The sequence below is a fragment of the Sardina pilchardus genome, chromosome 19 (genome assembly GCF_963854185.1).
Source record: "Sardina pilchardus chromosome 19, fSarPil1.1, whole genome shotgun sequence".
Taxonomy (NCBI): Eukaryota; Metazoa; Chordata; class Actinopteri; order Clupeiformes; family Clupeidae; genus Sardina; species Sardina pilchardus.
Window position 1 is genome coordinate 14,306,256 of NC_085012.1, and position 27,110 is coordinate 14,333,365.

The following is a 27,110-nucleotide window of genomic DNA, read 5'->3' on the forward strand; positions in this document are numbered from 1 at the left end:
AGTCCTTTTTATACTGTAACTGCTGCCTGTCCTCTTCCCTTCCCTGGCACAAGCCTGCCTTGCCCCAGAGTGGCTGCGATCAAAGGTGAGAGTTTGTGCCTTTGTTGTGTAGTTAAACTCCCCGCTGCTCAGCCGACTTTAAACTGGGTCACGTTTGGACCCGTACTTTAGTGAATTGTTTTTTTCGTGATGGCGCGGGAGTTAAGAACACGCATTAGGGGGGGAATAAGTAGGGAAGTGGGAGGGGGATCAAGGCCTTCCTAATTCATTAAATGGGACAGTGGATTATCAACGGGCCAGCCAGGAAAGGCACACTTTTTGAAGACAGCTCTCTTCACAAGCGCATAGATCTCATTTGGGCGTTGTGATGGGATAGATAGTGTGTTGAGCCTTTGGCGTGTGTGAATCCGCAGAGATGGGCTGATAATCCGCAGGGTGTACAGCACATGCTCGGGTCGGGGGTCGCGTATTGTGCCGTAATGTGATTTCTGTTTTGTTTGTGCGCAGGATTAGAATCTCCGTGATTTTCCCGCTCGAGTCGCAGCCGCTCGCCCGCACTCTCCAGCCGAACGAACGACCGAACAGGCGTGCAAGCGGCGGCAGCACGAGCTTGACAGATCTGACAAGGGGAAGTTTGATTGCCGTGACTCACGCACCATTTGCCTCGAAACGACGGCGGCGGCGAGCAGTCAGGCAGATGAGCATGAGATGTTTAATAAAATCTCGGAAACGGCACACAAAGCAATACAAATGTGACACATGCATGACTTAGTTCCTACCCGTTTAGTTCAGGGAGGTGTGTCTGAGGCGGAGGGATAGAGGGTACTTCGAGGTTAAATGTATGTGACAAGGTAGGCCTATTAGTAGTATATTGATAAAGATTACATTTTCCCAATCAGCTTGCTCTCCCAAATATCTCCCTCTCTCTCCCACTTTCGCTGTCTCAAAGCTCCCTGGGCTAACTGGAAAGTGGTCTGGTCTTCATGCAAATGAGTGTGTCTCCAATCGCCGTTTGATTATGAAGTGAAACATTACCTGTGTCGGAGAGGCGCAGAAAAACAACTGAAGGAGTGCACTAGGCTGAGTAGGATGTTGTGATGAGGCGAGGAGAGGAGAGGAGAGGAGAGGAGAGGAGAGGAGAGGAGAGGAGAGGAGAGGAGAGGAGAGGAGAGGAGAGGAGAGGAGAGGAGAGGAGAGGAGAGAGTTCTGCGCTGGCCGATGGGAAGCTTGTGGTGAGGCTGCCATCTAGCGGCAAATTAGAACAAGCACTTTACAGTCCCAAATGTGTCAACAATTGCAATGGTAACGTAATATTTACAGTCAGAATCGAATTAATTTGGTGGCCTGTGACCAAATATGACGGTAAAAGAAATCTCTTCGCGCTCTTTTCAATTGTAAAATAACCGTAGCGTTAGGCTCGGTTCGACCATGTCTTGGTCTGCACTGCAGGACTGAGTTGGCCGCGTCTTTGAAACACAGGATGTCGTCTTGATCTGCGCTGGAGGAAACGGGCCCGCTTCTTCCGTCATGGAGGTCACTGCGCATGATAATCCAAAGTGACGCTGACCTGTTGGCAACATTACTCACAGCCCGCTTACCCTAAGAAGTCCCTGTTCAGATTTGCACAGAATGTTATAGAGGCTAGATGTATCATGATGTGCGGATAGAGTGCTTGAATTAAAATAGTTCTAAATATTTCATGGTGCTTTAGATTTGATATCCAGTTGACTGACCCCTTCTCACCCTGAAGCCTAAAGGGATGTATTCTATAGTAAAGGCCCAGCACTGAGAGGCTCTGCATACTGTATACTCACACACACACACACACACACACACATACACACACACACACACACACACACACACACACATGCGTGCCTCAGCTAATGAGGGGTGACACACACACACAAAGCCAGAAGCTGCTGTCCCCCGTCGTTAAACGTCCGCCGCCGTTACACATCTTCCTTTTGCCGTGGCCAATTAGAGCCGGACGCCCCAGAACGCCGCAGCAATGTTTAATTAATGTGCTGGAGCCTGGCGGTCCTGTCGTCTGCGCTCGTGTGGCCCAGATAATGGCAGCCTTTATATCTCCTTTTCCGCTCAGCCCTTCAAACAAACAAGCACAGCACAGCACAGCACAGCACAGCCAGCGCTGCTCTGTTCTCTTCTCAGTCTCAGGCCTCGCTGTGTCTCGGTGCAGCAGGAGGTGGAACGTTTGTATACTGAAAGCCGAGTGTATCAGACGGCATGTTTGAACTACTAGAATGGCTCAGTGATGACCTTTCTGAGGGCAGCAGGGTTCTTTGAGTTCCGCCGGTGTGTACTGACGTAACAGAGATGCTATTTTGTGTACAGTCATAGCAGTGGTGCCAGTCTGTGTACAGTCGTAGAAGAGATGACAGTCTGTGTTGGCATAAGGAGGACCTGTTCCAACTGGGAAAAGATCACTTCATCGTACAGAGATGCCCCTGGGGCCTCTGGCACAGGCTCTGGCACTGGAGAATGCCTCTGTGTCTGTGTGTGTGTGTGTGTGTGTGTGTGTGTGTGTGTGTGTGCGCGCGTGCATGCTTGCGTGTGTGTGTGCGCGTGTGTGTGAGTGTGCGTGCGTGTATGTGTGTGTACATGCATCTGTGTGTGTGTGTGTGTGAGTGTGTGAATGTCTGTGTCTGAGTGTAAGGTTGAGGTAAGCCTAGAAATCTATATTTCACATACAAATCATGTTTCTGGCAAACAGTTGTGGTTAACTTTTGGCAATATTGCAGCAATTATGCGGCAAAGTCATAAATTAGTGTTGTCACCAGAAGTTCACTGTCTCCGAAGTTTGTCATTATTGGCTAAGTGTGGTGGTAAATCATGAACACATTTGCCACTACAGTCAAACTTCCAGTAAACTTCTGGTGACAACCCTAATTTGCATATTCAACCAAGACATGTAGACACAAGTCTATTCTTTTGTCAATCTGTAAACTGTTGTTTGTGTTCATAACACCTTGAAGCACATTTTCTTTTAACAAACAGACAAACATAATAGGAGTTAAGAGGACTCATGGCCTTGACATACAGTATAACTATATCCATATATTTATACATCTATATCTATCTATCTATCTATCTATCTATCTATCTATCTCTTTATCTATCTCTCTCTCTCTCTCTCTCTCTCTCTCTCTCTCTATATATATATATATATATATATATATACTGTATATATATACTTCTGCATGGCCATCGGCCATCTGAGTATTTGAATCCCTCTCTCAGATCTGCGCTGAGCTTCCTCGTGTTTGTTTCTAATACGTGATGTGTATTACCAAAGACTTTTTAGTTGCATAATTCTTCATGACGGACCATCTCCGCAGATTCGAGTTCTGAGCCGAAGGCCAGGGCCAGGGCCAGATTATCATGCCCAATCTGATGTGTTCGCTTGATGTGACATATCTGATGTGATCAAAACAGTGTGAACGGTGCAAGTCACATGAAATCTGACTTTTTCCATTCTGATTTGGGCCACTTCCATATGTGGTCCTGAATCAGATATGCTTTTTGAAATGTGACAGCAAAAGCCATGTGGCTTTTACGTCAATCTTGATCAGCATTCTTTTTTTTTTTTTTTTTTAAACTTTGCGCTGGTAGAAGTTCTTCCAAAGATTTCACTGGAGAAGTTGGATGCACACAGTCTCTGACTCCCTGATGATATGACAGACAGCTATGAAGGTAGCCAGTCAGTAATTCAGGATAGCTTCCTTTTGTGCATCAAGTCAAGACAAGTGAAGTTCATTTATTCATCTCCCTTGGGAGAAATTTGGTTTAGTGTACATGCACATGCATGTGTTTGTTTGTTGTTTTTATTGGGCATAGGGGTCAGTTCAGGATGGACTCCTGTCCACACTGCACAAACAAAGGTGCTTCATAGAACCAGAAATGGACATACTGAATTCATATATCACATACCCACTGCTCCACAAATGGCACCCCTAAAGGGTTCTTCAAACCATTTTGAAGGGCTCATTAAAGTAACCACTAAAAAGAACTTTAAGAGTGTGGGATATTGGCCACATTTAATAAGAACTAGGTGAACAGCCACACAAAATATTTTTAGTAAAAAGTTCAAATTGAGTATGAAGACTTGCAGTGTAATTTTAAGTGTCTTCAGGTCAGATGCTGTTGAGAGAGTATGAGAGTCATGTGACGAGACTCAACTGAGAGAGCAAGAGCCAGCTGGTCAGGCTGGAATCCAGAAAGACCTTACGGTGCCTAATGAACGCTACACTGCCATGGAAAATCTGTCTCAACAGCGCCACCTACTGTGTACAGATGCTCACTACTAGGAAACTCTCTCTCTCTCTCACTCACTCACACACACACACACACACACACACACATTTTGTCATGTGCTTGTGCATATTTGTGTCTGTGTGTCTAATTGTGAATCTGTGTGCATTTGTCTTTGTGCGTACGGATGTCTCTTTCTCTCTCTCTCTCTCTCTCTCTCTCTCTGTGTGTGTGCGTGTGTTGTGTGTGTGTGTGTGTGTGTGTGTGTGTGTGTGTGTGTGTGAGAGAGAGAGATAGACAAAGAGAGAACATTTCTTGACATTTGTGGCTGCTGTTTTGTTTTAGCCAAACAGAGGTGTATTTGCTAGAGAGTGATGATAGTCTGGCTATCACCATACCAAACTCAATCCAATTCCGGAAGTTCAGGCAGAGTTCACCCAGCCTAGATGTCTGATTTAGGAGCATAGGAAGCAATGGCTACCTGACCTGACTGTTCTGTCTCAGACTTGAAATGATCCCGCACTCAGAACATTACAACATTTTCCAGTGATGGCAGATCAGTGGAGAAGTTTCATACGTTTTGTCATCATTCATGTGTGAAATTGGAGTTTACACATTTGAGTTTGTGCATTTGAGTAGGAAACATTAAGATCTTAAAACTGAAGCTTTTCATTACCTTTAATCTCCCTGAAATTATGCAGTCTGCCTTCAAGTGGGCTTACAAATTTCAATTTCGCATCAGTGTACTGATGGGTGATGGGTGATGGCCAACGTTTGGAAGGATTTTAAAAGGAAAATCATAATTGTGCTTCAATTGGGCATAACTGAGGAGCTAATTCCCCACTCAGAAGAAGTCGCATTGAGTGTAATATGATTTAAGCGGCAAACAAGATGAAAGTAGGCTAACTATATTTTAACTTTGAACTTTTTACTGTAAAATGTATTTTCTGCGGTGATGACGCCATGAGGAACATCTGTGCGCAATTACGCATCACACCGCCAGGTGGCCGCCACAGCAACACAGGTCGTGGCTAGCGCTTGTAAAAACGCTCTGCACTGTGCGGATAGAATCCGAAAACAAAGCGAAGTTGGGGAAGAAGAAGAGGAGAGGAGGGGTTACGCACGGCGGACGTCAGCGTTGGTGTGCAGCGGCGCAGAGCTGTCACAGCAGTCAGTGTGATGAAGATTGGCAGGCAGGTAAGCTGTCACTCACTCTTCCCGCTCTACCGTTCGCGCCGCTGTCCATCTCCGGCGATTTCTGCCTTTTAGATGAGTGCACATACTTTCCGTGGCAGGACAAGTACAGGAGGGAGAGGGAGAACCTTTACCTGATTGTGTGTCTGTGGCTGTGCGTGTGTGTGCGTGCGTGCGTGCGTGCGTGCGTTCGTGCGTGTGTGTGTGTGTGTGTGTGTGTGTGTGTGTGTGTAGAGAGAGAGAGAGAGATGCGCGTGCGCATGTGTGTGTGTGTGTGTGTGTGTGTGTGTGTGTGTGTGTGTGTGTGTGTGTGTGTGTGTGTGTGTGTGTTTGCTAAAGAGAGAGAGGTACACGGGAGGGAGAAGATGGGGAGAATGGCGGAGGAGGAGGGTATTTGTTTGTCTGCGTTGGCGCGATTGACTGGGAGATGATTTTCAAAACGAGATCGTAATCATTGCAAGATCGAACGATTGAAAGACTGATGATATGGTACTGGATGGTTTTTTTTATTTGTAAAAAAAACGGAGTGTTTTTAAGCCATAGATAGAGTACCATGCTGATGTTGGAGTCGAGTGGTTACTTTCAAGAGTAGACTTCAGTCAATATCAACAGAAACTTGTGAAACATGTTCTGTGCTTTGGTTTAATACAGCAACCACATGCCATGTACAATTATTATTACCAGTAGCTGATGGATGCACATTATTCTTCATGAACACTGACACGTTATACACCAATATTTTAACCTGCTGTTGGAAGAGATAATAACTTTAATCATAAATAACTATTCTGCAGGTGTGCTATGCTGCGGGTTTGTGTTTGCTTGTCTTCATGTATACTTACAAATCAATGTCACCTGAGGATTCAATGTGTTCCCAATCAAAAGTGAAACACTTCTGCTGTTAAATAGTTCGATATTTTACGTTTCTGTTTTTCTGGCCTGACATGTGCACCCATATTTCATGTAGAGGGTGACAGACATGCAACACTGGAATGAGTGTTCAGGAGAAGCTGGAGCATACTGGCTCTTGTAATGTCCTGGGAGGGCTGTATTTCAGCTGTCTGTGAGTTGGCTGACATGCAGACATCCTGACAACAAATCATGCAGAAAAGGAGTGATTGAGTAACTGACTGGTTTAGCCATCAGACAGCCAGACGTGTTATAATTGATGATGCAGATCAAGTTCGTCTCCTTCTGACATGATAGATTTCCTTGTGAATTATTATGGAAACCAAGAGCTGCGTTGATATTGACTGGCACGGAGGTTCTCTCTGCTTCAGTCTGTTGTTGTTAATGAGACATCGCTCCTGCCTGTTTGTGTGATGATGTTTGCTGAAACTTTTTAAGAGTTTAACGTGTGGAAGACACATGCTGGTCACGTCTGTGAAATGGCAAACTTCTGCTCATGATTTGAGTGTCCATGGAAGTGTGTGATTCCATAAAAGTATCCACCGGTCACCTCTGAAGGTTTTGCTTGCCAGGGCAGCTTTTGGCTGTGTGAGGGGGTTTGACTACAGTGGCTGCAGTGGGTGGATGTATTTTATTTCTTTTGGAAACGTAATTTGCCATGTGTGTTTAGATAAGCATCAGTCTGAGTTTGATTTTGTGCCTGTACAGTATGTGTGTAGGAGAGAGAAACAGGAGGGATTCGGCCTGTGTTTTCTATATGTTCATGCATATGTGTGCCATACAGTATGTAAGTGTCTCTAGTCCCTTTCCCACATGAGCGAGACATCCGGATGTCAAACGGATATCAAACGGGTGGCTGTATGTGGGAACGCAAAACTCGGGTATTTTCTTACCCGGAACTCACCCTACTAGCCCCCTAGTACTACTTCTAGATGTTACCCGGGTGCGCTTAGGTGGGAACGCAGCCGGCACAGTTCTGGGTAGAGATGGGGGGCGTACCGATGACGTATAGAAATGCGCCCTTGCAGCCTGCTTGCAGCGCGAGGCAGAAAGTACAAATTGCCATGGTAACGATAAACATTGCCCTACGAGTATGAACACAGACGAGAACACCGGAGTACAGAAAACAGTGACATTTTGTTGTGTACGTACAATAAAAATGTAAACTGCAATCACGTTGTTGTGTTTGTTGCGGGACAGGCAGGATTATCCTTGCAAACGTGAATAGCTTGAAGTGTTGTCGATTAGCTTGCAACTAGCTGTTTATTACAGTGGTTAGCAATTAACAGCTAATAGTTAACGTCGCTGTTATTTAGCATTGTTGCTTTTTGTAGGAGTTGGGAAGGAGCCTCAGACCTCTGTGTGCTGTTTATATATTTTCCAGGTGTGTCATTATTTTCTATTAATTTGTTGTGTTGGATGTTTATACCAGAGAGGGTTGAAGTAGAGCTTTGTTTATACTGTGGTCCTGGCGTTAGCTATTTTTTCCTCTATGCTAGCTCCCGCTGACTAGCGAGCTAACTACTTCTGTTGTTTCATGATGTTTTGGATCTGATGTAAGTTCACATCATCCAGGCAACACAGCACAACAACGCATTTATTTAGCGTCATCTCCCTCCCCCTGCAAGTGCTGACATTGCCCCACCCCTCGCGGCTCCTACTCGGGTCTAGTGTGAACACAATTACCCGTATCTCACTCGGACATAAAGCTCATGTGGGAAACGTCCGTGTCGTGCCTCTACCGGGTAAATATGTCCGGGTAACTTCTAGAAGTTAGGTGGGAAAGGGACTTCTGTGAGTGGTTTATATATGTATAGAGAGTAAATACATTTGTTTTTGCATGTGAGAGAGTGAAGGCACTCTTTTACTCTTTTTCATCCCCTTGAACACTTAATCACAAAGCCACATATGGTGAAGTGTACATGTTCATGTGTGTGTGTGTGTGTGTGTGTGTGTGTGTGTGTGTGTGTGTGTGAGAGAGAGAGAGAGAGAGAGAGAGAGAGAGAGAGAGAGAGCTTGTGAATGTCCTGCTCTAGGAATGTAAAGAATGTCCTTTGAGAGACTAAGCAAACACTTCACTGGAATCCTCCATATCTGCTGTCCTCCTCACTGCTATACACATGGCCTGTGTGTGTGTGTGTGTGTGTGTGTGTGTGTGTGTGTGTGTGTGTGTGTGTGTGTGCTGCTGCTGTCCTCCTCACTGCTATACACATGGCCTGTGTGTGTGTGTGTGTGTGTGTGTGTGTGTGTGTGCTGCTGCTGTCCTCCTCACTGCTATATGCATGGCCTGTGTGTGTGTGTGTGTGTGTGTGTGTGTGTGTGTCTGCTGTCCTCCTCACTGCTATACGCATGGCCTGTGTGTGTGTGTGTGTGTGTGTGTGTGTGTGTGTGTGTGTTTGTGTGTGTTTGTGTGTGTGTGTGTGTGTGTGTCTGTCTGTCTGTCTGTCTGCTGCTGTCCTCCTCACTGCTATTGACCCATCCCACGTGACGTCAGAGCAAAAGTAAGTGCCATTTTGGACATGAACTACCAGTAGTCTACCACGGCTAACACGCGGAAACAATTAAAAGGATAATCGAAAGGAATAGAACAACAGCGTCCTTTGGTAGCCTCAAAGTAACAATAAAGTTATCAGAACATATCTTTGACATGTAATTTACGAAACTCAACATCAGGCCCATTCTAGTGCTGCATGGACTTGCTGATGGCCTTGGCTCATATTCAGTGAGGTGACGTTTTATGCAAGCATTGAGGCTTTAATCGTCTGCTTCGTGAGCGCAAGTTTGTCTTTATATTTTTAAATATGTGATAGAGATTTCTGGCATGCGTGTTTGCGTTTGCAAGATCAATCGCATGTCCGCGGGCAAAGCTTTCGAGAGCGAACACAATTTGACTAAATTAAGCTCTCCTCTAAACTGAATAGTAGACTAGGATTTCTCACATGCATAAGTGGAATCGAACATGGTCAACTTGTTAATGCTATGTTAATACCAGTGACGAGGCGTAAGGGACATTTCCGAGGAAGCCAAGTGACGAATACGTATTTTTTTGTTTGTTGTTTGTTGTTCACTTATCGAAGTGTAAAGTCCCCTCCGCCTGCGGCGTCGGGTCCTTATTACCACTTCGAACGTGCATTATTTTCCTATAAACGCACGGCGCGTCGTTGATTATCCCTACTCTAACCTACAGACCATGTAAAAGACATAACAGACTGGACGAGGGTCATTGGTAACTGCAACACACACGCACTGTCTCTCTCTCTCCCTCCCTTACACATCTCCACACAAAGAAAGAATGCACAAAACAGTCCTGTTACAATAGTGATTGTCGGACAAGATAGGGCCTTAGCTCCCGGGAGAAAATGCCACTGGTTGATACTAACTTGTTTCAGTGTGCGACATGCAGTTCGTTAAATGTGAACGTAAACAAACCTTAGCTGCAATAAGATGGCGACCACCGGCTCCAGGGACGATCCCTCTGCTCACCCTGTAAATGCCCTACATCGCTGGACAGTGAAGGTGTTTTCTGCATTTTTATTTTACTCGTTTTTCATTTACGTTTTCTCGTCCATTGCATTCAAACTTCAGTCCACTACATGTCCAAAATGGCAGCCGCTCTTACTAAGGTCACGTGAGTGGGATGGGTCAATACGCATGGCCTGTGTGTGTGTGTGTGTGTGTGTGTGTGTGTGTGTGTGTGTGTGTCTGTGTCTGCTGTCCTCCTCACCGCTATATGCATGGCCTGTGTGTGTGTGTGTGTCTGCTGTCCTCCTCAGTGCTATACGCATGGCCTGTGTGTGTGTGTGTGTGTGTCTGCTGTCCTCACTGCTATACGCATGGCCTGTGTGTGTGTCTGCTGTCCTCCTCAGTGCTACACGCATGGCCTGTGTGTGTGTGTGTGTGTGTGTGTCTGCTGCCCTCACTGCTATACGCACGGCCTCATTCTCCTGCTCTTCCCACCTTGTTCTGGGTCCTTCCTCTCCTCGCTCCTCCATACCTCTGCCCTCCTCTCAGGTCATCTCTCTGAGACTCAGCGTCAGGTGTGGGTGAAGGGTTAAGGGTTAGAGGTTAAGGGTTAGAGGTTAAGGGTCAGGGCTCTGAACTCACCTGCTGTGAGTGTGTCTGAACAGATGTCTAGTGTCTGAGAGCCCATTCTCATTAGCATGACATGACAACAGCACCAGCATGGCAGTACAGAAGAGGGGCGTGGGGGAGTGTGACGTTCTGGGCCGATATACCAGTAGCGTACCGATGCTTAAGATAGCAATTTCGTGGATAACTGATGCCAATATCAGAATGTGTTTTAATTGTTTGTTTCTTTTGTTGTTTTTGTTGTTAATTATGCCTATTTAGTAGCAGAAAACTAAAAATGTACATTGTAAAGTTTAACTGAACATCTTCAAGTCGTTCAGCCCTTCATAGCTATATTTCTGAATGTGCCAGTATGTGCACAACATAACATTTAGTGCAAAACAACAACAAGTGAATAATGTACGCAACACAATATCAGCCACTGCAATTATTTGCAGATTGCCGGAACCAGTTAACAAGTCAGCTGATAGTGATACCAATGTTAGGCAGATATATTGGTGCATCTCTAATCTTCTCATTTGCCTGAGTGACGCAGATCACAAAACCATATGTGTGTTCATATTGAGTGTGTGTGTGTGTGTGTGTGTGTGTGTGTGTGTGTGTGTGTGTATAACAGGCCTAGTCATTCTGTGGAGGAGCTCTCCTCTCCTGCAGCGCAGAACAGAGCCAATATGGAGGGACACAGCAGGAGAGTCGGGGACTCTGCAGATCCCCTCTCTGTTTTTCGGCGTGATCAAGGCACTGCCTAATAATAAAACAACCTCGGTCTTACTCGCAGGAATACATGAATAAATGATTTTTATCATCAAAAGCCGCATCTCTTATTTATGGAGAGCGGTTTTCTGCGGCTCAGCTAGTCCAGTTACTCAGCGCTGCGGTTCCCTGTGTTTACGCTGCTGGTCCGACCACACACTCGTCTGAGGAAGACCACAGATGTCTGGCTCTCTGTGTTTCGTCTGCCCAAACACCACTTCACACACCACTTTCCAGTGCTCATACACTCACACACACACACAAGCAAACAAATACAGCTGTGCTGGCAGAGGTTGCTGAAAGGAAGGCTAGGAATCTTGGCTAAGAGGCTGTCTGTAGTCTGGTGTGTGTGTGTGTGTGTGTGTGTGTGTGTGTGTGTGTGTGTGCGTGCGTGCGTGCGTGCGTGCGTGCGTGCGTGCGTGCGTGCGTGCGTGCGTGCGTGCGTGCGTGCGTGCTTGCGTGTGTGTGTGTATCACGTCCACCAGAGACAGATGGGTATTGGAGACAGAGAGGCGCATTAGTGGTAGACAGGGACATCAGGATGGGGCCTCTGTCCCTCTCTCTTCCTGCTTGTGTGCTGAAAGTTGCACTCGGGTGTCAGACACCTGCAACACTAACACAACATAAACACAACATTAACTTAACATAAACACAACACTAACATAGCAGCCGTGGCCTACTGGTTAGGACTTCAAACTTGAAACCGGAGGGTAGTCCACTGTTCCCCAAGCGCCGCTCACTGCTCTGGGTTAGTGTGTATTCACTGTGTGCTGTGTGCATTCATACAGTATATATGCTTATACTTATACTTATAACTGTTACATTAACACACCACAGAGAGGCGACACAGAGGACAGCAGATACCGAAATATCGCAACATAAACACACTATTAGCACAACATAACAGAGGGCAGTAGAAATGGAAAAACACAGCATTGGCACAACATTAAGGCAACATAAACACAACATTAGCATTATACTATTACTGTTACATTAACACAACGCTTGCATCAACAATCCTATTGTGATAGTTGTGTGACATTAACGTTCCATTAGCAAGGCATTAGCACCACATTGGTATGTAATGATCATGATTAGCACACAAGGGTAGGGGGGGGGGGGGGGTCCCACAGGCACCTGATTATGACCCCCCCCCCCCCCCCCCCATCCCTCCTGCATGGTCATCATAGGAACTCAGTCAGGATATGGATGCAGAATAGGGATACATGATATAGGATTTGATGACGCAGTCAGACCAATGGTACGAAAAGTCAGGAGCAGAGTTTTATTACAATGATACGCATCAAGGGAGAGACAGCATGAGATACTGTAGGTAGGGTTTAAGTATCCTTCCAGGCTGACGGAAGATGCGTTGGTCATCCCACTGAATCAGACTGATTATTGGCTACCTGACAATCCGGGGCAGATACGGCCATGCAGAACAGTGAAACATTGCAAAGTCATAATATTGCTGCTTATCTCTTAACACAGTCACACACAGTTATACACAGGGACAGTACGGGAACTGAATTCAATAACAACAGTCATCTCATGTGTGGAAGAACACGTAACAGAAACATCAAGACATAGATCACTTATGAATATAGAAATCATAGGTTCTGAATCCAATACTCTCAGATTTCATCTGATATTTCATAAGCTGATGTTTTCAAATTAATTTTTGCCCATTGCTGATATCGATACTGATATACAAGTCTAAGGAAAGTGTGCGTGCGTGTGTGTAGCAGAGAAGCAGTGTATGTGTTTGACTTCATTACCTCTTAATGAGATTTAACCCTCATCAGGGGAGGCTTGCGCATTACAGGATGTGGGTGTGTGTGTGTGTGTGTGTGTGCGTGTGTGTGTGTGTGTGTGTGTGAGAGAGAGAGACTTGCCTGCTGTGTCTGTGGGGGGAGGGGTATCAGCCTGCTATAAGCATGATCCAAGTATGCCTGCTGTGATATAAACATCTTTAGCTGTGTGGCATGGTGTGTATGTATGTGCATTTGCTTTGCATACTGTGGGTGTGTGTATCCACATGTTTGTGCGTGTGTGTGTGTGTGTGTGTGTGTGTGTGTGTGTGTGTGTGTGTGTGCGTGCGTGCTCAGGTGTGTCTGTGCCACCCTTCCTCCAAGGCTGGAGCAGCACTAATGGCGTTACTGTGGCAACTGTAAGCAAAAGCTGGAGCTCTGTCATTAGTCAGTTTAGTGATATCAGCGCAGTACGCTCCATAGCTGACCGCAGTTCCACCGTGGCGACTATACTGTAGCTAGAGCACCTCAGGTTGGGTAATCAGAGACAACCGTCTTTTCAGTGCTGCTGAATATTTCCACGCAATTAAGCAACTTCAGTTTAATGACTCCTCTGTGCTGTGAGCTAGCCATGGGCCCTGAAGTGGTCCTCACATCTGTGTGTGTGTGTGTGTGTGTGTGTGTACATATGTGTGTGATTGAATGTGTGTGAGTAAATGTGTGTGTGTGTGTGGGTGGGTGTATGCGTATGCCTGTGTATGTGTATGTGTGTGATCGAATGTGTGTGTGTACGTGTGTGTGTGTGAGTAAATGTGTGTGTGTGTGTGTGTGTGGGTGGGTGGGTGGGTGTATGCATATGCGTGTGTATGTGTGTGTGTGTGTGTGTGTGTGTGTGTGTGTGTGTGTGTGTGTGTGTGAGAGAGAGAGAGAGAGAGAGAGAGAGAGAGAGAGAGAGTATGCGTATGAATATTCACTGCAGTCCAGCAGAGCTATCAGGCGCAGACATCAGTGGCCGCACAGGCGTGTTAATGCAGATGGCCCAGAGTAGTTAAAGAGAGAAATTAGAATGGAACCCCGACAAACACACACCCACTGGAGCCGGCGTGCTGCGTGTTCCATGGCACACCACCGGTTGCCATGGAAACGGAATTGTTCATTGAAAAGGTCATCGTTAGCAGCCTGAAGAAGGCAGTGTGGGATTAGAACGGATCTTAACGCTTTAACACCCCCCTCCTCCAGTGGGTTGAGTTGGGGGGCTCTAAGTGGTCAGGAGCCCTTTCTGTCTTTTTTTTTTCAGTGAAATTGAAAAGAGCAGGAGTGGCATGGTGTGTGTGTGTGTGTGTGTGTGTGTGTGTGTGTGTGTGTGTGTGTGTGTGTCTGAGCAGTCTGCTTTTTGCTGCAGCCAGCGTGCCCTCAGTCACCCCTCAATCACTCACATTTCCTTCTGTCACACACACACACACACACACACACACACACACACACACACACACACACACACACACACACACACAGTCCCTCTGCAGCTCCTAATGACTCCTGTCTGTCTCTCCAGAGATAATTGGACGAGGATTTGGACGATCTTCACTCTAAATGTCAACCAGTTTCTCTTTCTTCCACTTTTCCACTCCTCTTTTCTGTCCGTCATTGCTCTCCTCACCTAGTGCTCTTCCTTCTCCCTCACACGCACACACGCACACACATACACACACACACACACACACACACACACACACAGACACACACACACACACACACACACACACACACACACACACACACACACATATATACACACAGACTCACACACACAGACACACACCCACACGCACCCACACTCACACACACACACACACACACACACAGTGGACATGCACACACACACACATACACATACACATACACATCCATATACACACACATACACACACACACTCTCTCCCTCTCTCACACACACACACACACACACACACACACACACACACACACACACACGCACATACATGTACACACACATGCGATTGCGCACACACATACGGACACGTGCGCGCAAGGACATGCACACACACGCACACACACACACACACACACACACACACTAGGACAGTGGGTTCTGCAGAACATTTGGAAATGAATGCTTGAATGTCCAAACGTATTGTATGTATAGTAGTGTATAGTATAGTAGACCGCTGTGTGTTCTTGGTGAATTTGTGTGTAAATGAGATTGACAGGATATGAAGCATCCCACCCAACCGGAGGATCATGTGTCTTCCCCACTAACACACTCCAGATGGACAACTGACAGCTCACGCGCACAATACACATATACACACGCGCACACACACATGCTAGATGGACATCAGTGGCAGTTACACTGTAAGTTATGGAGCTGAGCTTCAACATTCGGCAAGGACCACGGGGCAGGAATCGAATTGAGGTGTATGTGTGTGTGTGTGTGTGTGTGTGTGTGTGTGTGTGTGTGTGTGTATTTATTCTCTCTCAGGTGTGTGTGTGTGTGTGTATTTATTCTCTCTCAGGCGTGTGTGTGAAGCAGTCTCATGATGCCCCATGCCTGTCCCACTCCTGCTGTGAGCGTGATGTCTGCTAAGGCTGCCCTTCCTCCTACGCCATACCCTGAGGGCCAGCAGGTACCGATCTGAGTCCATCTGACTGACGTGTGTTTTTGCAGAAAGAGCATGTGTGTGTGTGTATTCGTAGGTTTCATCAGGTTGTATTACTGTAATCAAGTACCATGCAGTCAGCGTTAATAATCTTGGTGCTTGATTTTATACACCTGTGGAAAGGGACCCGATGAAACCCATGAATATGAGTCTCTAGCAGCTCTGCTTTTGGTCAGAGAGAAACAATTTGTCTGTCTGTCTGTGTCTGTGTGTGTGCGTGTGTGTGTGTGTGTGTGTGCGTGTGTGTGTGTGTGTGTGTGTGTGTGTGTGTGTGTGTGTTGTCCTCCAGATGACAGGGGCCACCCCCCAGCACTCGAGCCCCCAGCCGGCCCTCCTGCCCTCCTCGTCCCCGGGCAGTGCCCCACTGGAGCCCCCGGCCCAGCTGGAGGTGGACAAGCAGGCCATCTACAGGTGAGGCCAGCAACAGCACACTAAACCTGTGTTTCTCACTGCACCTGTCTGACTGACTGCACCCGTCTGTCTCAATGCACCTGTCTGTCTGATTGCGCCTATCTGTCTCAATGCACCTGTCTGTCTGATTGCGCCTATCTGTCTCAATGCACCTGTCTGTCTGACTGCACCTGTCTGTCTCCATGCACCTGTCTGACTGACTGCACCCATCTGTCTCCATGCACCTGTCTGTCTGATTGCACCTATCTGTCTCAATGCACCTGTCTGTCTGATTGCGCCTATCTGTCTCAATGCACCTGTCTGTCTGACTGCACCTGTCTGTCTCCATGCACCTGTCTGACTGACTGCACCCATCTGTCTCCATGCACCTGTCTGTCTGATTGCACCTATCTGTCTCAATGCACCTGTCTGTCTGATTGCGTCTATCTGTCTCAATGCACCTGTCTGTCTGATTGCGTCTATCTCTCTCAATGCACCTGTTTGTCTGATTGCGTCTATCTGTCTCAATGCACCTGTCTGTCTGATTGCGTCTATCTGTCTCAATGCACCTGTCTGTCTGATTGCACCTATCTGTCTCAATTAACCTATGTGTCCCACAGTACCTGTGTGTCTCAATATGCCTGTCTGTCTGTCTCACTGCACCTGTTTGACTGCACTTGTCTGTCAGACTGCACCTGTCTGTTCCACAGCACCTGTCTCACTGTGATTCCCTATTAGTTGTACTGTTATAATGTCTCTCTGTGTTTATCGTAGTCTTCATATCACACTGTGTGTCTTATCAGAGTGAGCAGCCAGATGGTTTCACTGCACCCCTGATATTCAGCCATCCAGTCAGAACCGTCACCACATGGAATCGCACTCAAATGATTCCATGATGAGTTCTTTTTGCCCGAGGTTCTGCATATAATGTGTAAGGAACCTTATTGCATCAAGATGTGCGGGAGAACACAGCCAGGGTTCTAAGCACTCTGAATGTGGAATGATTCTCGGTTCTAGCCTCTCTGGGGCCAGAGTCTGGACATACTGAGGGACACTGCTGATTAGGGGGGCTGAGTAAATGGACCTCTGAAGTTCGCCTAAAGAAAAGCCGCCATCTTTGAGATCCAGTATCCTATGGAAAGATAACATAGGGTTATGAATTATCGCACCTGTTAAACTCTCACGTGGATGAAGAAGTCTGAAATGCAGACATTTTGCCTTTGAGTGACTCTTGTGATCTTCGGTATGTTAAGACGGCAAACTTAGATTTTTGCTACCCCAGAGGTATATAGTTAGCTTCAATTAACACCGGGATCTCTTTATATGGGCAAAGATGGCAGCTTTGGTTCTTTTTTGTAGGTGAACTTCAGAGGTCTATATCCAGTTGCTTTGTCGTTACGCCATATCAGTTTCCTTCGACTCAGGATGGATATTGCAGAGCGGAGTGATTGTGCTGAACTGATGTTTTTATCAATGTCAGTGTCTTTTCTTCCTCGCTACGCTCTTTTCCCCTTGTCTCCTCTCCTCGTCTCCTCTCCTCTCCTCTCCTCTCCTCCTCTCCTTTCCTTTCCTCTCCTCTAATCTGTCCTCTGACCATAAACTGCCATTTTATGAGGGATTTAACAACCCCCGAGCCAGTCATCACAAACCTCTGCAGTGCAGGTGGTGGTGGCGGTGGTGGTGGTGGTGTCTGTGTGTGTGTGTGTGTGTGTGTATGTAAGTGTTTTGAGTGTACACCATGTTCTATGTTCTTTCTCTTCCTCCCTTATGGTTTCTCTTTCTCTCTCTCTCTCTCTTGCTCTCTCTCTATCTCTCTTTCTCCCTTTCTCTCTCTTCTCCCTCCCTCTCTCCCTCTCTCAGACACCCTCTGTTCTCTCTGCTGGGGCTGCTGTTTGAGAAGTGTGAGCGGGCCACGCAGGGCTCGGACGCCGCCACCTCGGCCAGCTTTGACGTCGACATCCAGAACTTCGTCCATCAGCAGGAGCAGGAACACAAGCCCTTCTTCAGCGAGGACCCAGAGCTGGATAACCTGGTGCCTTTACAACTACTCTTCTCTCTCTCTCTTTCTCCTTCTTTCTCTCTCTCTGTCTCTCTCTCTCTCTCTCTCTCTCTCTGTGTCTCACTCTCTCTCATTATCTCATCTTTTGATTTGGATTTGTGTCATTTCCAGACAGAAAAAGCCGCTTGGTCAAATAGAACTACTCTCCCTCTCTCTCTCTCTCTCTCTCTCTCTCTCTCTCTCTCTCTCTCTCTCTCTCTCTCTCTCTCTATATATATATATATATATATATATATATCTTTGTGTGTCCCACTCACTCTCACTATCTCATCTTTTGACTTGGATTTATGTCATTTCCAGACAAAAGTGCCTCCTGGTCAAATAGAAATGCACAGTCAAAATGGATGGGAATAATTTGGGCTTAGCTGTAAATCTTTTATTTGACTATTTCCCTGTGTCTTGCCTCTTTCATTTTCCTTCCTCCATTTTCTTCTCTCTCTCCCTCTCCCACTCCCACTCATCTCTCAGCATCGCTAACTACCCTGAGGGGGGCAATAGAACGCTAGGGGGTGGGGGTGGGGGTTGGGGAGGTAATGGGGGGCGCTGTGAGCGGTGCTGTCATTAAGGTGGCATCTGGGTGGTTTATAGGCTGGCACGCTGGCGAGGTAGAGGACGCGTGCCAGGCTCAGCGAGATGGCACGGCGCCCGGGTTTTTAATGGACAGGAAGAAGCTGTGCACTCAGCAGATCCGTGTTCTCATACCCCCTTTTCCTTAGCTATCAGACCACAGGCCTGCCATGGAGACACTGGGGCTTGTTCCAGAACATTAAAGTGAAGGGGGGGGGGGGGGGCAGGAATCTGCTCTGAAATGAAGCACTTTCAGATGGTGTGGATTTATGTTATTACAGTCAGTTCTCAGTCGTTTTTGGTGCTTTTCTTGAATTATCATTCAAGTTTGCACAACAGTAAGTGCATTTCTCGAAAAACAACTTGCGCAAACTGCACCACAGAGTGCCTGCAAGGGCATGGAACTTGTTCAAAGACATTTGAGATTCAAAATTAAGCAAGCAATATCTAAGGCCTGTGAATAGAACCACCCCCATTTGTTCAACTCAGTTGATCCAGTAACACTGTCTATGATTCTTTCTATGATAGCTATGTTAATGTTTTGAAAAAGTGTGTAAAAAATGTGTGAAACCACTGAAATTAAGTGTTGATAATAGATTTGCAAGAGTTTCGCTGTGCTAAGAAGATGAAAGTCAAGGTCAATCGAGGAAAACTTTAATAATGTAGCTGACAATTGAACACAAGTAATTGCATGGAGGTGTGAAAGTAAGTAATTAAGTTTGTTAAGTAATTAGAAATAGCTTTGATGGTGAGCACAAGTGACTGGACGTTTATATTTTAGTTGTCTTACCTATGTATATTGTCTAAACAACTATTTTTTTTACTGTACTATTGAGATAGTAAACACAAATAGATACACATTACAGTGAGCTACTGATATTGAATCCTGTAGCTCACAGAGTGTGTGTGTGTGTGTGTTCAGGTAGTGAAAGCCATCCAGGTGTTGCGTATCCACCTGATGGAGCTGGAGAAGGTGCGTGAGCTGTGCAAGGACTTCTGCCAGCGCTACATCACCTGCCTGCAGACGCAGATGCACAGCGACAACATGCTGAGGGGCGACCTCCCTGACCCCGAGCCTGACCCCGACCGCGAGCCCGGCCTCTACTCCGCCCCTCAGAGCAGCTTCCGCCTGCAGCAGGTCAGACAGTGCCCCCTGCAGCTCCACATACAGTATTGCACAGCTGACATTAAAAAGTTCAAGTTAGTTGAAGACAGCGGGAGGTGATATCTAAGTGTGTGTGGCACTCAGCAACTTCACTGATTAAACTGATGAATGGGTTTTACAGTGAGCGCGTTGAAGTACTGCTAATTTGTTTATTAAATGGAAACGTTATGCTGTGTGTTTTCTGATACGTACACACACACACACACACTCACACACACACACACACACACACACACACACACACACACACACACACACACACACACACACACACACACACACATATAAACACACACACACACACACACACACACACACACACACACATAAACACACACACACACACACAAACACACACACATTGAAGGACCTTCTGCGAAGCTCTACGCCGACGTCCCCCTCCACCATCAGCAATCCCATCAGCCCCTCCTGCCTGGGCTCCCTGCAGCCAGCTGATGTCACCATGACAACCGTTAGCCCTCCTGCCAGAGCAGGTTAGTGAGACTCATCTTCTGAAAATAATCCCAGAAAAAACAACTGTCACACGCGCATACACACACACACACACACACACACACACACACACACATTCACATACACACACACACTGCACACACACACACACACACACACAGGGAGTCTTTGAGGACCCTTTTCATGGAGAAACTCTCAAGGGCTTTACCAGAGACCTGCCGGAGATGCTTTTTTGATGTTTTTGATTTTCAGAGAGCTCTTCTCAAAGAAGTCTTTTCAAAGCACTTTGTTACTGAGTCAGTGTTCTTCATGAGATCAGGGGGGATTCCAAGTATGTGGTTTAGTGACAAAGCTGGATAAGTTCACTCAGAGTAACTGATAAACCTCCTACAACAAGAGGCCTATGGCATTGTTTTGTAAGGGGAATGAAGCCGTACAGTTCTTCTTGTAGGAGGTTTACCATTTACTCTGAGTTAAACCTGAGGTAAACCTCACGCAGGTTTGTCACTAAACCACTTTCTTGGAATCCCCCCAGATGTGTGAGTCATGCCATGAGAATCATGTCACTGTGATGTCCATCTTTTCAGGAGGAGGAGCCTTGTATCAGCCAATCACCATGCTGACATTGCAAGGACAGGTGAGACCACCGCTACTTCATGAAGCTCGGGTTCAAGTGTGTGTGTGTGTGTGTATGTGTGTGTGTGTGTGTGTGTGTGTGTGTGTGTTTGTATTTGTGTTTGTGTGTTTGCGTGTACGTGTTCATGTGTATGTGTGCATGTTTGCTCGTGCGCATGTGTCTGTGTTTTGTAGATAGGTAGATTGCAATAGAAAATGTGTGTGTGTTTGTGAGTGCACTGTGCCTCATTAGTGGTGATGTCTGCAAGCATCCTCGTGTAGGTGTGTGTGTGTGTGTGGGTGGGTGGGTGGGTGGGTGGGTGTAATCTGACAGCCTCTTCACGTTTGATTAGTGGTTCTCAAGATATTTTGGAGAGCCTCAATGCTGCTATAGCAACAGAGAACACAAACAACTCAGTAATGAGTCATGATGCAAAGGTGTGTGTCTGTGCGCGCGTGTGTGTGTTGTTTGTGTGTGTGTGTGTGTGTGTGTGTGTGTGTGTGTGTGTCAGGACAGACAGACTGTCACCAACACTCATCCACTGACAGCATGTGGATGAGCCTAGCCTGAGGTGTGTGTGTGTGTGTGTGTGTGTGTGTGTGTGAGGTGTGGGTGTGTGTCAGAGGCCTTGAGGGAGATGAGAGAGAGCTGTGTGAGACTATGGTCTATCTCCCCTGCCTCCTGTCCACAACTTCTGGGTCCAATGACTAACTAGTTTATCCAAAAGACGCACCCGGATTGTTGGTCTGATCGTTTGAAGGACTATCCATGCGTACAGAGTCATTTGAACTATGCCCATTGATCACGCCTCTTGTGCAGTAGAAATAAAGCACAGACTCCCCATTCTAATGTTCAATCTTAAAAGATTGAGCTTAGTATGGTGATGACCAGACTAACTGAGATCCACTTAATCATGTTTTCTAAACAAAGTTCGGGAGGAGCCTTAAGGGATGATTCACAGCAATGAACTCACCGGCCTCTTGCTGCAAAGGTATTTAAGCCGGCCTCCTTTTCTCTATGCCAGACGCCCCGGCGTTCGTGAAATTATCCCTCCTCCTCCCCCTACTCCTCCATTTCACTGATAGCCCAGTTGCTCATCCTCCTTCTTTACACAGGGGGTGCAAGCGGCCATCGCTTTAACGTTATTGCCGCTTAAGGCATTTCAGGACCACGGCCAGCTACCTAGCCAAACATGCTCTTAACGTTACACCTAAGCATAACAATCATACCGATAGGCGAACTAGTGAATTAGCTATTAATGTGCCTGTTGTGTCATTGTATGGTTATGTGCGTTGTTTTGAACGTTAACAAACATTCTATTGATGGGATTATTGAGAGAAGCCAGATGAATTTACTGACTCCTGTCACTTAATCTGATGTCATTCATTGTATGTGTCCCCATACAACACACTGTTGTATGGGGACTAAACATCAGAAACATAATGAAGCCTTAAGTAAACCACCAGTCAGTGTACTATGTCACACACACCCTGATACCTATGCTTTAAGAGGTGTCTTATACTCTATAGCACACCCTTGTGGCCAAAGACATACACTGCATTCTTTGGATCTGGCGCTTAAATTGGTTTATGCCTGGAAGGCTCTTTGAGCAGCTCATATATATCCGGTGGAGCATCAGCTGTGTTGTAACGGCATCTCCTGTTATATTCTGCTCCTTTTGTGTTCACTCCGTCACTGAATATCTTATTTATGCCCAACAGGGCACCTCTTTATTCAATTCAATTGTATTGCCGGGTGTGGTAACTGTGTGTGTGTGTGTGTCTGTGTGTGTGTGTGTTTGTGTTGGCCAGCTGGAGCGGAACCTGTCGTCTCTGTTGGATAAGGACGTGAGGAGGTCCAGGCTGAAGAGGAGCGCTCTGCCCAAACATGCCACCAACATCATGCGCTCATGGCTATTTCAGCACCTTATGGTGAGGCACAAACATACACACACACACACACACACGCGTGCGCACACACACACTGAGAAGTCGCGAGACTTGCAGACCCTGAAATGCGTGTATGTTTGTCTATGTGTGTGTTTGTAGCATCCGTATCCTACAGAAGACGAGAAGAGACATATTGCCACTCAAACACACCTCAGTCTCCTGCAAGTCAATAACTGGTGAGTTTTTGGAACACCTCTGCATGTTATTTGTAATCATGATGAATTCGGTCTCATCTATGAGGAGAGGACAAGACAGATTTGCTGCAGAATGACTGAGATATAGCTCCCTCTGGTGGCCAAAATGCACCATTTTGATGACAGAGAAGAACAAAGAAAATGTCAGTACCATGACCCACTGTAGGAAACGACAACAAGCACAAGACAACTAAATTGACCGCCATGCTGCTTCACAGGTGCAAATGTACAGCTGTGGCACTTTAGTATTGATGTGCACGGCATGGTGTTATTACATGTCTCTCTGTATCGTCTGTGTCTGCATTCAAATATGCACGTGTGTCTGTGTTTATTTGCAATGTGTGTGTGTGTGTGTGTGTGTGTGTGTGTGCGCTTGTGTGTGTGTGTCTGTCTGTGTGTGTGTGTGTGTGTGCGTGCGTGCGTGCGTGTGTGTGTATCTGTGTGTGTGTGTGTGTGCGTGTGCGTGTGCGTGTGCGTGTGCGTCTGTGTCTGTGTCTGTGTCTGTGTCTGTGTCTGTGTGTGTGTGTGTGTGTGTGTGTGTGTGTGTGTCTGTGTCTGTGTCTGTGTCTGTGTGTGTGTGTGTGTATGTGTATGTGTATGTGTGTGTGTCTGCAGGTTCATCAATGCTCGGCGGAGGATCCTCCAGCCCATGTTAGAGGCCAGTAACCCCGTCCCAGCACCCAAGACCAAGAGGATGAAGTCCCATCGACCTACCCAGCGATTCTGGCCCCTAGCAACGGGGAGCTCCGCCATAGCAACAGGCCAAGCAACCAACACCCCAGAAGGTGAGCACCCCCCTCTCCAACACACACCTAGATACCCCAGTGGATACCCCTCCCCCACCAACACACACCTAGATACCCCAGCGGATACCCCTTGTAGTGCCTTCTAGTAAGTAACTTCTTACGCCTCAGGGGTTTCAATAAAGTGTTTTATTCCAGCGTCACTAAACCAAAATACTACTAAATAAACTGATGAATAAACTTGCAAATAAAATGGACTAGATCAACAACTAGACCCAAATAAAATGAGAACTAGATTGAGAACTAGAAACCAGAAAACTAGAACTAGATTGAAAACCATATGCCTGCTGGGGTCCATACGATTCCAATGACCATTCCAAACTGTTCCAAACAAACACTCTTTGGCCCATTCCGAAACGTGCCCCTAGGCCCTCATGTGCCCCTACACACTTCCACTTCGTTTGCGCGTTCACACGAGGGTCCGCCACAATGAGGACTATCATCCGAAACTAAATTTGAGTCAAGTGAAGTGCCTAGGGAGAGGGGCTACCACACCTCCAGGAGCAAGTCTGCACGGATGCACGGGTGCAGCTCGTGTAAACTCCCTGCCAGTTGTTTTTAGGTCCGTATGACAGCATTTACAGACAAAAGCGTGATTTAAGCTACCATGTAACAACTTGTGTTTAGTTTGATACTCAGTAAAATGTACAAGATCGTAGTCGTACAGAAGTATAGGCTGTAATATTTAAACACATGTACATTTACAGCACTTTTATAATTTGATGTTAAATAAAGCATGAAATGCAACTCCTCACTCATAGTAATGAAAGGAGAGAAGAGGAATGTACATTCTAATACACAGGGGTGTCCAGAACATCTTCACTGGCGATTTAATATATATTGCCTTCATAATTTCTATGAAAACCAATCTGACGTAAATTCCCATCTCCCTTCAAGCGCATCCGAAATGGGGTTTTAACCCCTACCCCTTCATTGCGAGTGTTCTCCGCAACCACGAGTGTGACTTGAAAAGGAAGTTTACTCGCTAACCGAGTCGAAGTGAGTAGGGACTCCGTTTCGGAAAGGGCCTATGTCTACCTTTTGCGCCACTAATTGGCACAGGTGTGTAAAATAACCCTTTCAGTGCAAAGGCCTTTCAAGATCACAAGGTCATGGTTCGCCAGCAGGGGTCATAAATCAACTTAAATATAAATGTAGTGAATGGCTCCTACACCCCTCCCTCTCCAACACACACCTAGATACCCCAGCGGATACCCCTCCCTCTCCAACACACACCTAGATACCCCAGCGGATACCCCTCCCTCTCCAACACACACCTAGGTACCCCAGCGGATACCCCTCCCTCTCCAACACACACCTAGATACCCCAGCGGATACCCCTCCCTCTCCAACACACACCTAGATACCCCAGTGGATACCTCTCCCTCTCCAACACACACCTAGATACCCCAGCGGATACCCCTTCCTCTCCAACACACACCTAGATACCCCAGCGGATACCCCTCACTCTCCCAACACACAGCCAGATTCCCCTGTATCTCCTTCTCCAACACACTCCATACCGTATATAAAGCCATACATGTTGATTATAGATAGTTTGATTTGTTTTGACTCAGAGGTCAAATTCAAGTTGTCAAGCATGTGTGTGTGTGTGTGTGTGTGTGTGTGTGTGTGTGTGTGTGTGTGTGTGTGTGTGTGTGCATGGGCTCTCTTTTCAGGTGTAGGGACAGGGGAGGGTGTGTCAGAGTCGGCCCTGCTGGCTATGCGGCGAGCCCTGCTTGAGGAAGAGGAGGACTCAGCCGACGCCTTCGACGATGAAGATGAGTTTGAAGAGATGGAGGAGATGGAGGGAGAGGAAGAGGAGGAGGAGGAGGAAGAGGAAGATGGAGGAGAGAAGCATCAGCACCCCTCCAGTATGCAGACCTCAAAGCCAGACACCCAGTGTAGCAGAGACTAACACATCATCTCCGCAGTGTGTGCATTAAGGTGTTCTCTCAACTGACTCCCAACTGACACACACACACACACACACACACACACACACACACACACCTCTGCTGGGAGTGCTATCTGGTGTGACCCAGAAACTGAGCTTGTTGAGGCAGCCACAGCACCGCAGGCCTTCAGATTCACGAACAGTTTGGACTGGACCTGGACAGGAGAGCCACACGTGTCTCACTGCTGAAACTGACACACACACACACACACACACACACACACACACACACACACACACACACACACACACACACACACACACACTCACACACACACTCACACACACACTCACTCACACACACTCACTCATGCACACACACACACACTTATACATACACATGCACACGCTGTAGTGCTCAAGGTCTGAAACTGACACACACACATACAGTACACACACACACACAGGCACATGTTAACAGCCGCACTGCTGTGTGTGCTCAAGGCCTGATATTATATACAGACAAAACGCATTTGGTTTGAGTTTGAGCTTCAGGCGTGATAATTGGACAACAGAGTGGTGGATAGGGGGATGGGCATCAGGATTATTAGCGTGGATGGACACCTCAAATAGTCTGGGTGAACCCGTCTAGGCCCGTCTAGACAGGAGCCTATTGACATCCATTTCCGAATTTGCCATTTTACTGCATCCACAGGCGTAACCAGAAGTGAGATTAAACTTAAATTTGTGCATTAACGTCTTACCAAATTGTTTCAGAAGTGCAGCAAACATGTCTTTCTCCTACACAAAGTTTTAAATGCAGTTGTTCACTCAATTCTAATGTAAAGAAAACACACATTCCTCGGTTGGTTGATTTGGAAATGGGTGTCAATGTGCTCCTGCTAACAGGTTCATCTGGGTTGATCCAGGCGTGTGTGTGTGTGTGTGTGTGTGTGTGTGTGACCATTTCTGCATCATGTGCTCCTCAAAGGGGAGAACGGAAAGGTTCATCCAGGTTACCATTGTGTTTCTTATTGAAAGCGTTTCTGACTGGAACACAGAAGTGTCAGGATCAGTGTGAATTGACTAACGACATGGTTGTCAAACAGAGCCTCTGCTTACGTTAACCATATCTGTCATTAAAAATCTTCATATTCATATTTGTGGAGCACATTTTCTATTGGATTCATTTGAGCTCTTGATGTCTTTTGTATACGCAAATCTTAACCAAATAGTGTTTCTTGTATAGTGCCCCTTTGGTTAGAGTCAGCATGCCATTTCATAGAGACAACCATGAGGCTCAGAGACTCAAAACATGTGTGTACAGTACATGATCATAACAATTTC

General features: G+C 46.6%; 2 protein-coding genes across 2 annotated transcripts in view; both read left to right on the forward strand.

Annotated features, from left to right (window-relative positions):
• The window catches only part of LOC134066567 (roundabout homolog 2-like), a 77,353-nt gene extending 76,840 nt beyond the window's left edge, over positions 1–513 (forward strand). The window contains exon 27 of the mRNA XM_062521932.1: positions 508–513. Within this exon, the coding sequence (XP_062377916.1) occupies positions 508–513 (6 nt within the window). The remainder of the gene's footprint in view (positions 1–507) is intronic.
• Positions 514–5,405: 4,892 nt separating this feature from the next.
• LOC134066568 (homeobox protein PKNOX2-like) lies at positions 5,406–25,784 on the forward strand. Its single transcript, XM_062521933.1, has 11 exons — positions 5,406–5,469; positions 15,506–15,616; positions 15,939–16,060; positions 17,900–18,071; positions 19,588–19,803; positions 20,198–20,324; positions 20,895–20,977; positions 22,732–22,851; positions 22,969–23,045; positions 23,679–23,848; positions 25,546–25,784. The coding sequence occupies exons 2-11, from the start codon at positions 15,527–15,529 to the stop codon at positions 25,782–25,784; spliced, it is 1,416 nt and encodes a 471-aa protein (XP_062377917.1). The 5' UTR covers positions 5,406–5,469; positions 15,506–15,526.
• The last annotated feature ends 1,326 nt before the right edge of the window (positions 25,785–27,110 follow it).

What these genes read in the sequence shown, in the direction of transcription:
- LOC134066568 (XM_062521933.1), top strand. Translation starts at nt 15,527, where the DNA reads ATGATGCCCCATGCCTGTCCCACTCCTGCTGTGAGCGTGATGTCTGCT. An exon ending in TAGCCCTCCTGCCAGAGCAG is followed by an intron (nt 20,325 to 20,894) that starts GTTAGTGAGACT and finishes TCTTTTCAGGAG; the next exon opens with GAGGAGCCTTGTATCAGCCA. An exon ending in TTCATGAAGCTCGGGTTCAA is followed by an intron (nt 20,978 to 22,731) that starts GTGTGTGTGTGT and finishes TGTGTTGGCCAG; the next exon opens with CTGGAGCGGAACCTGTCGTC.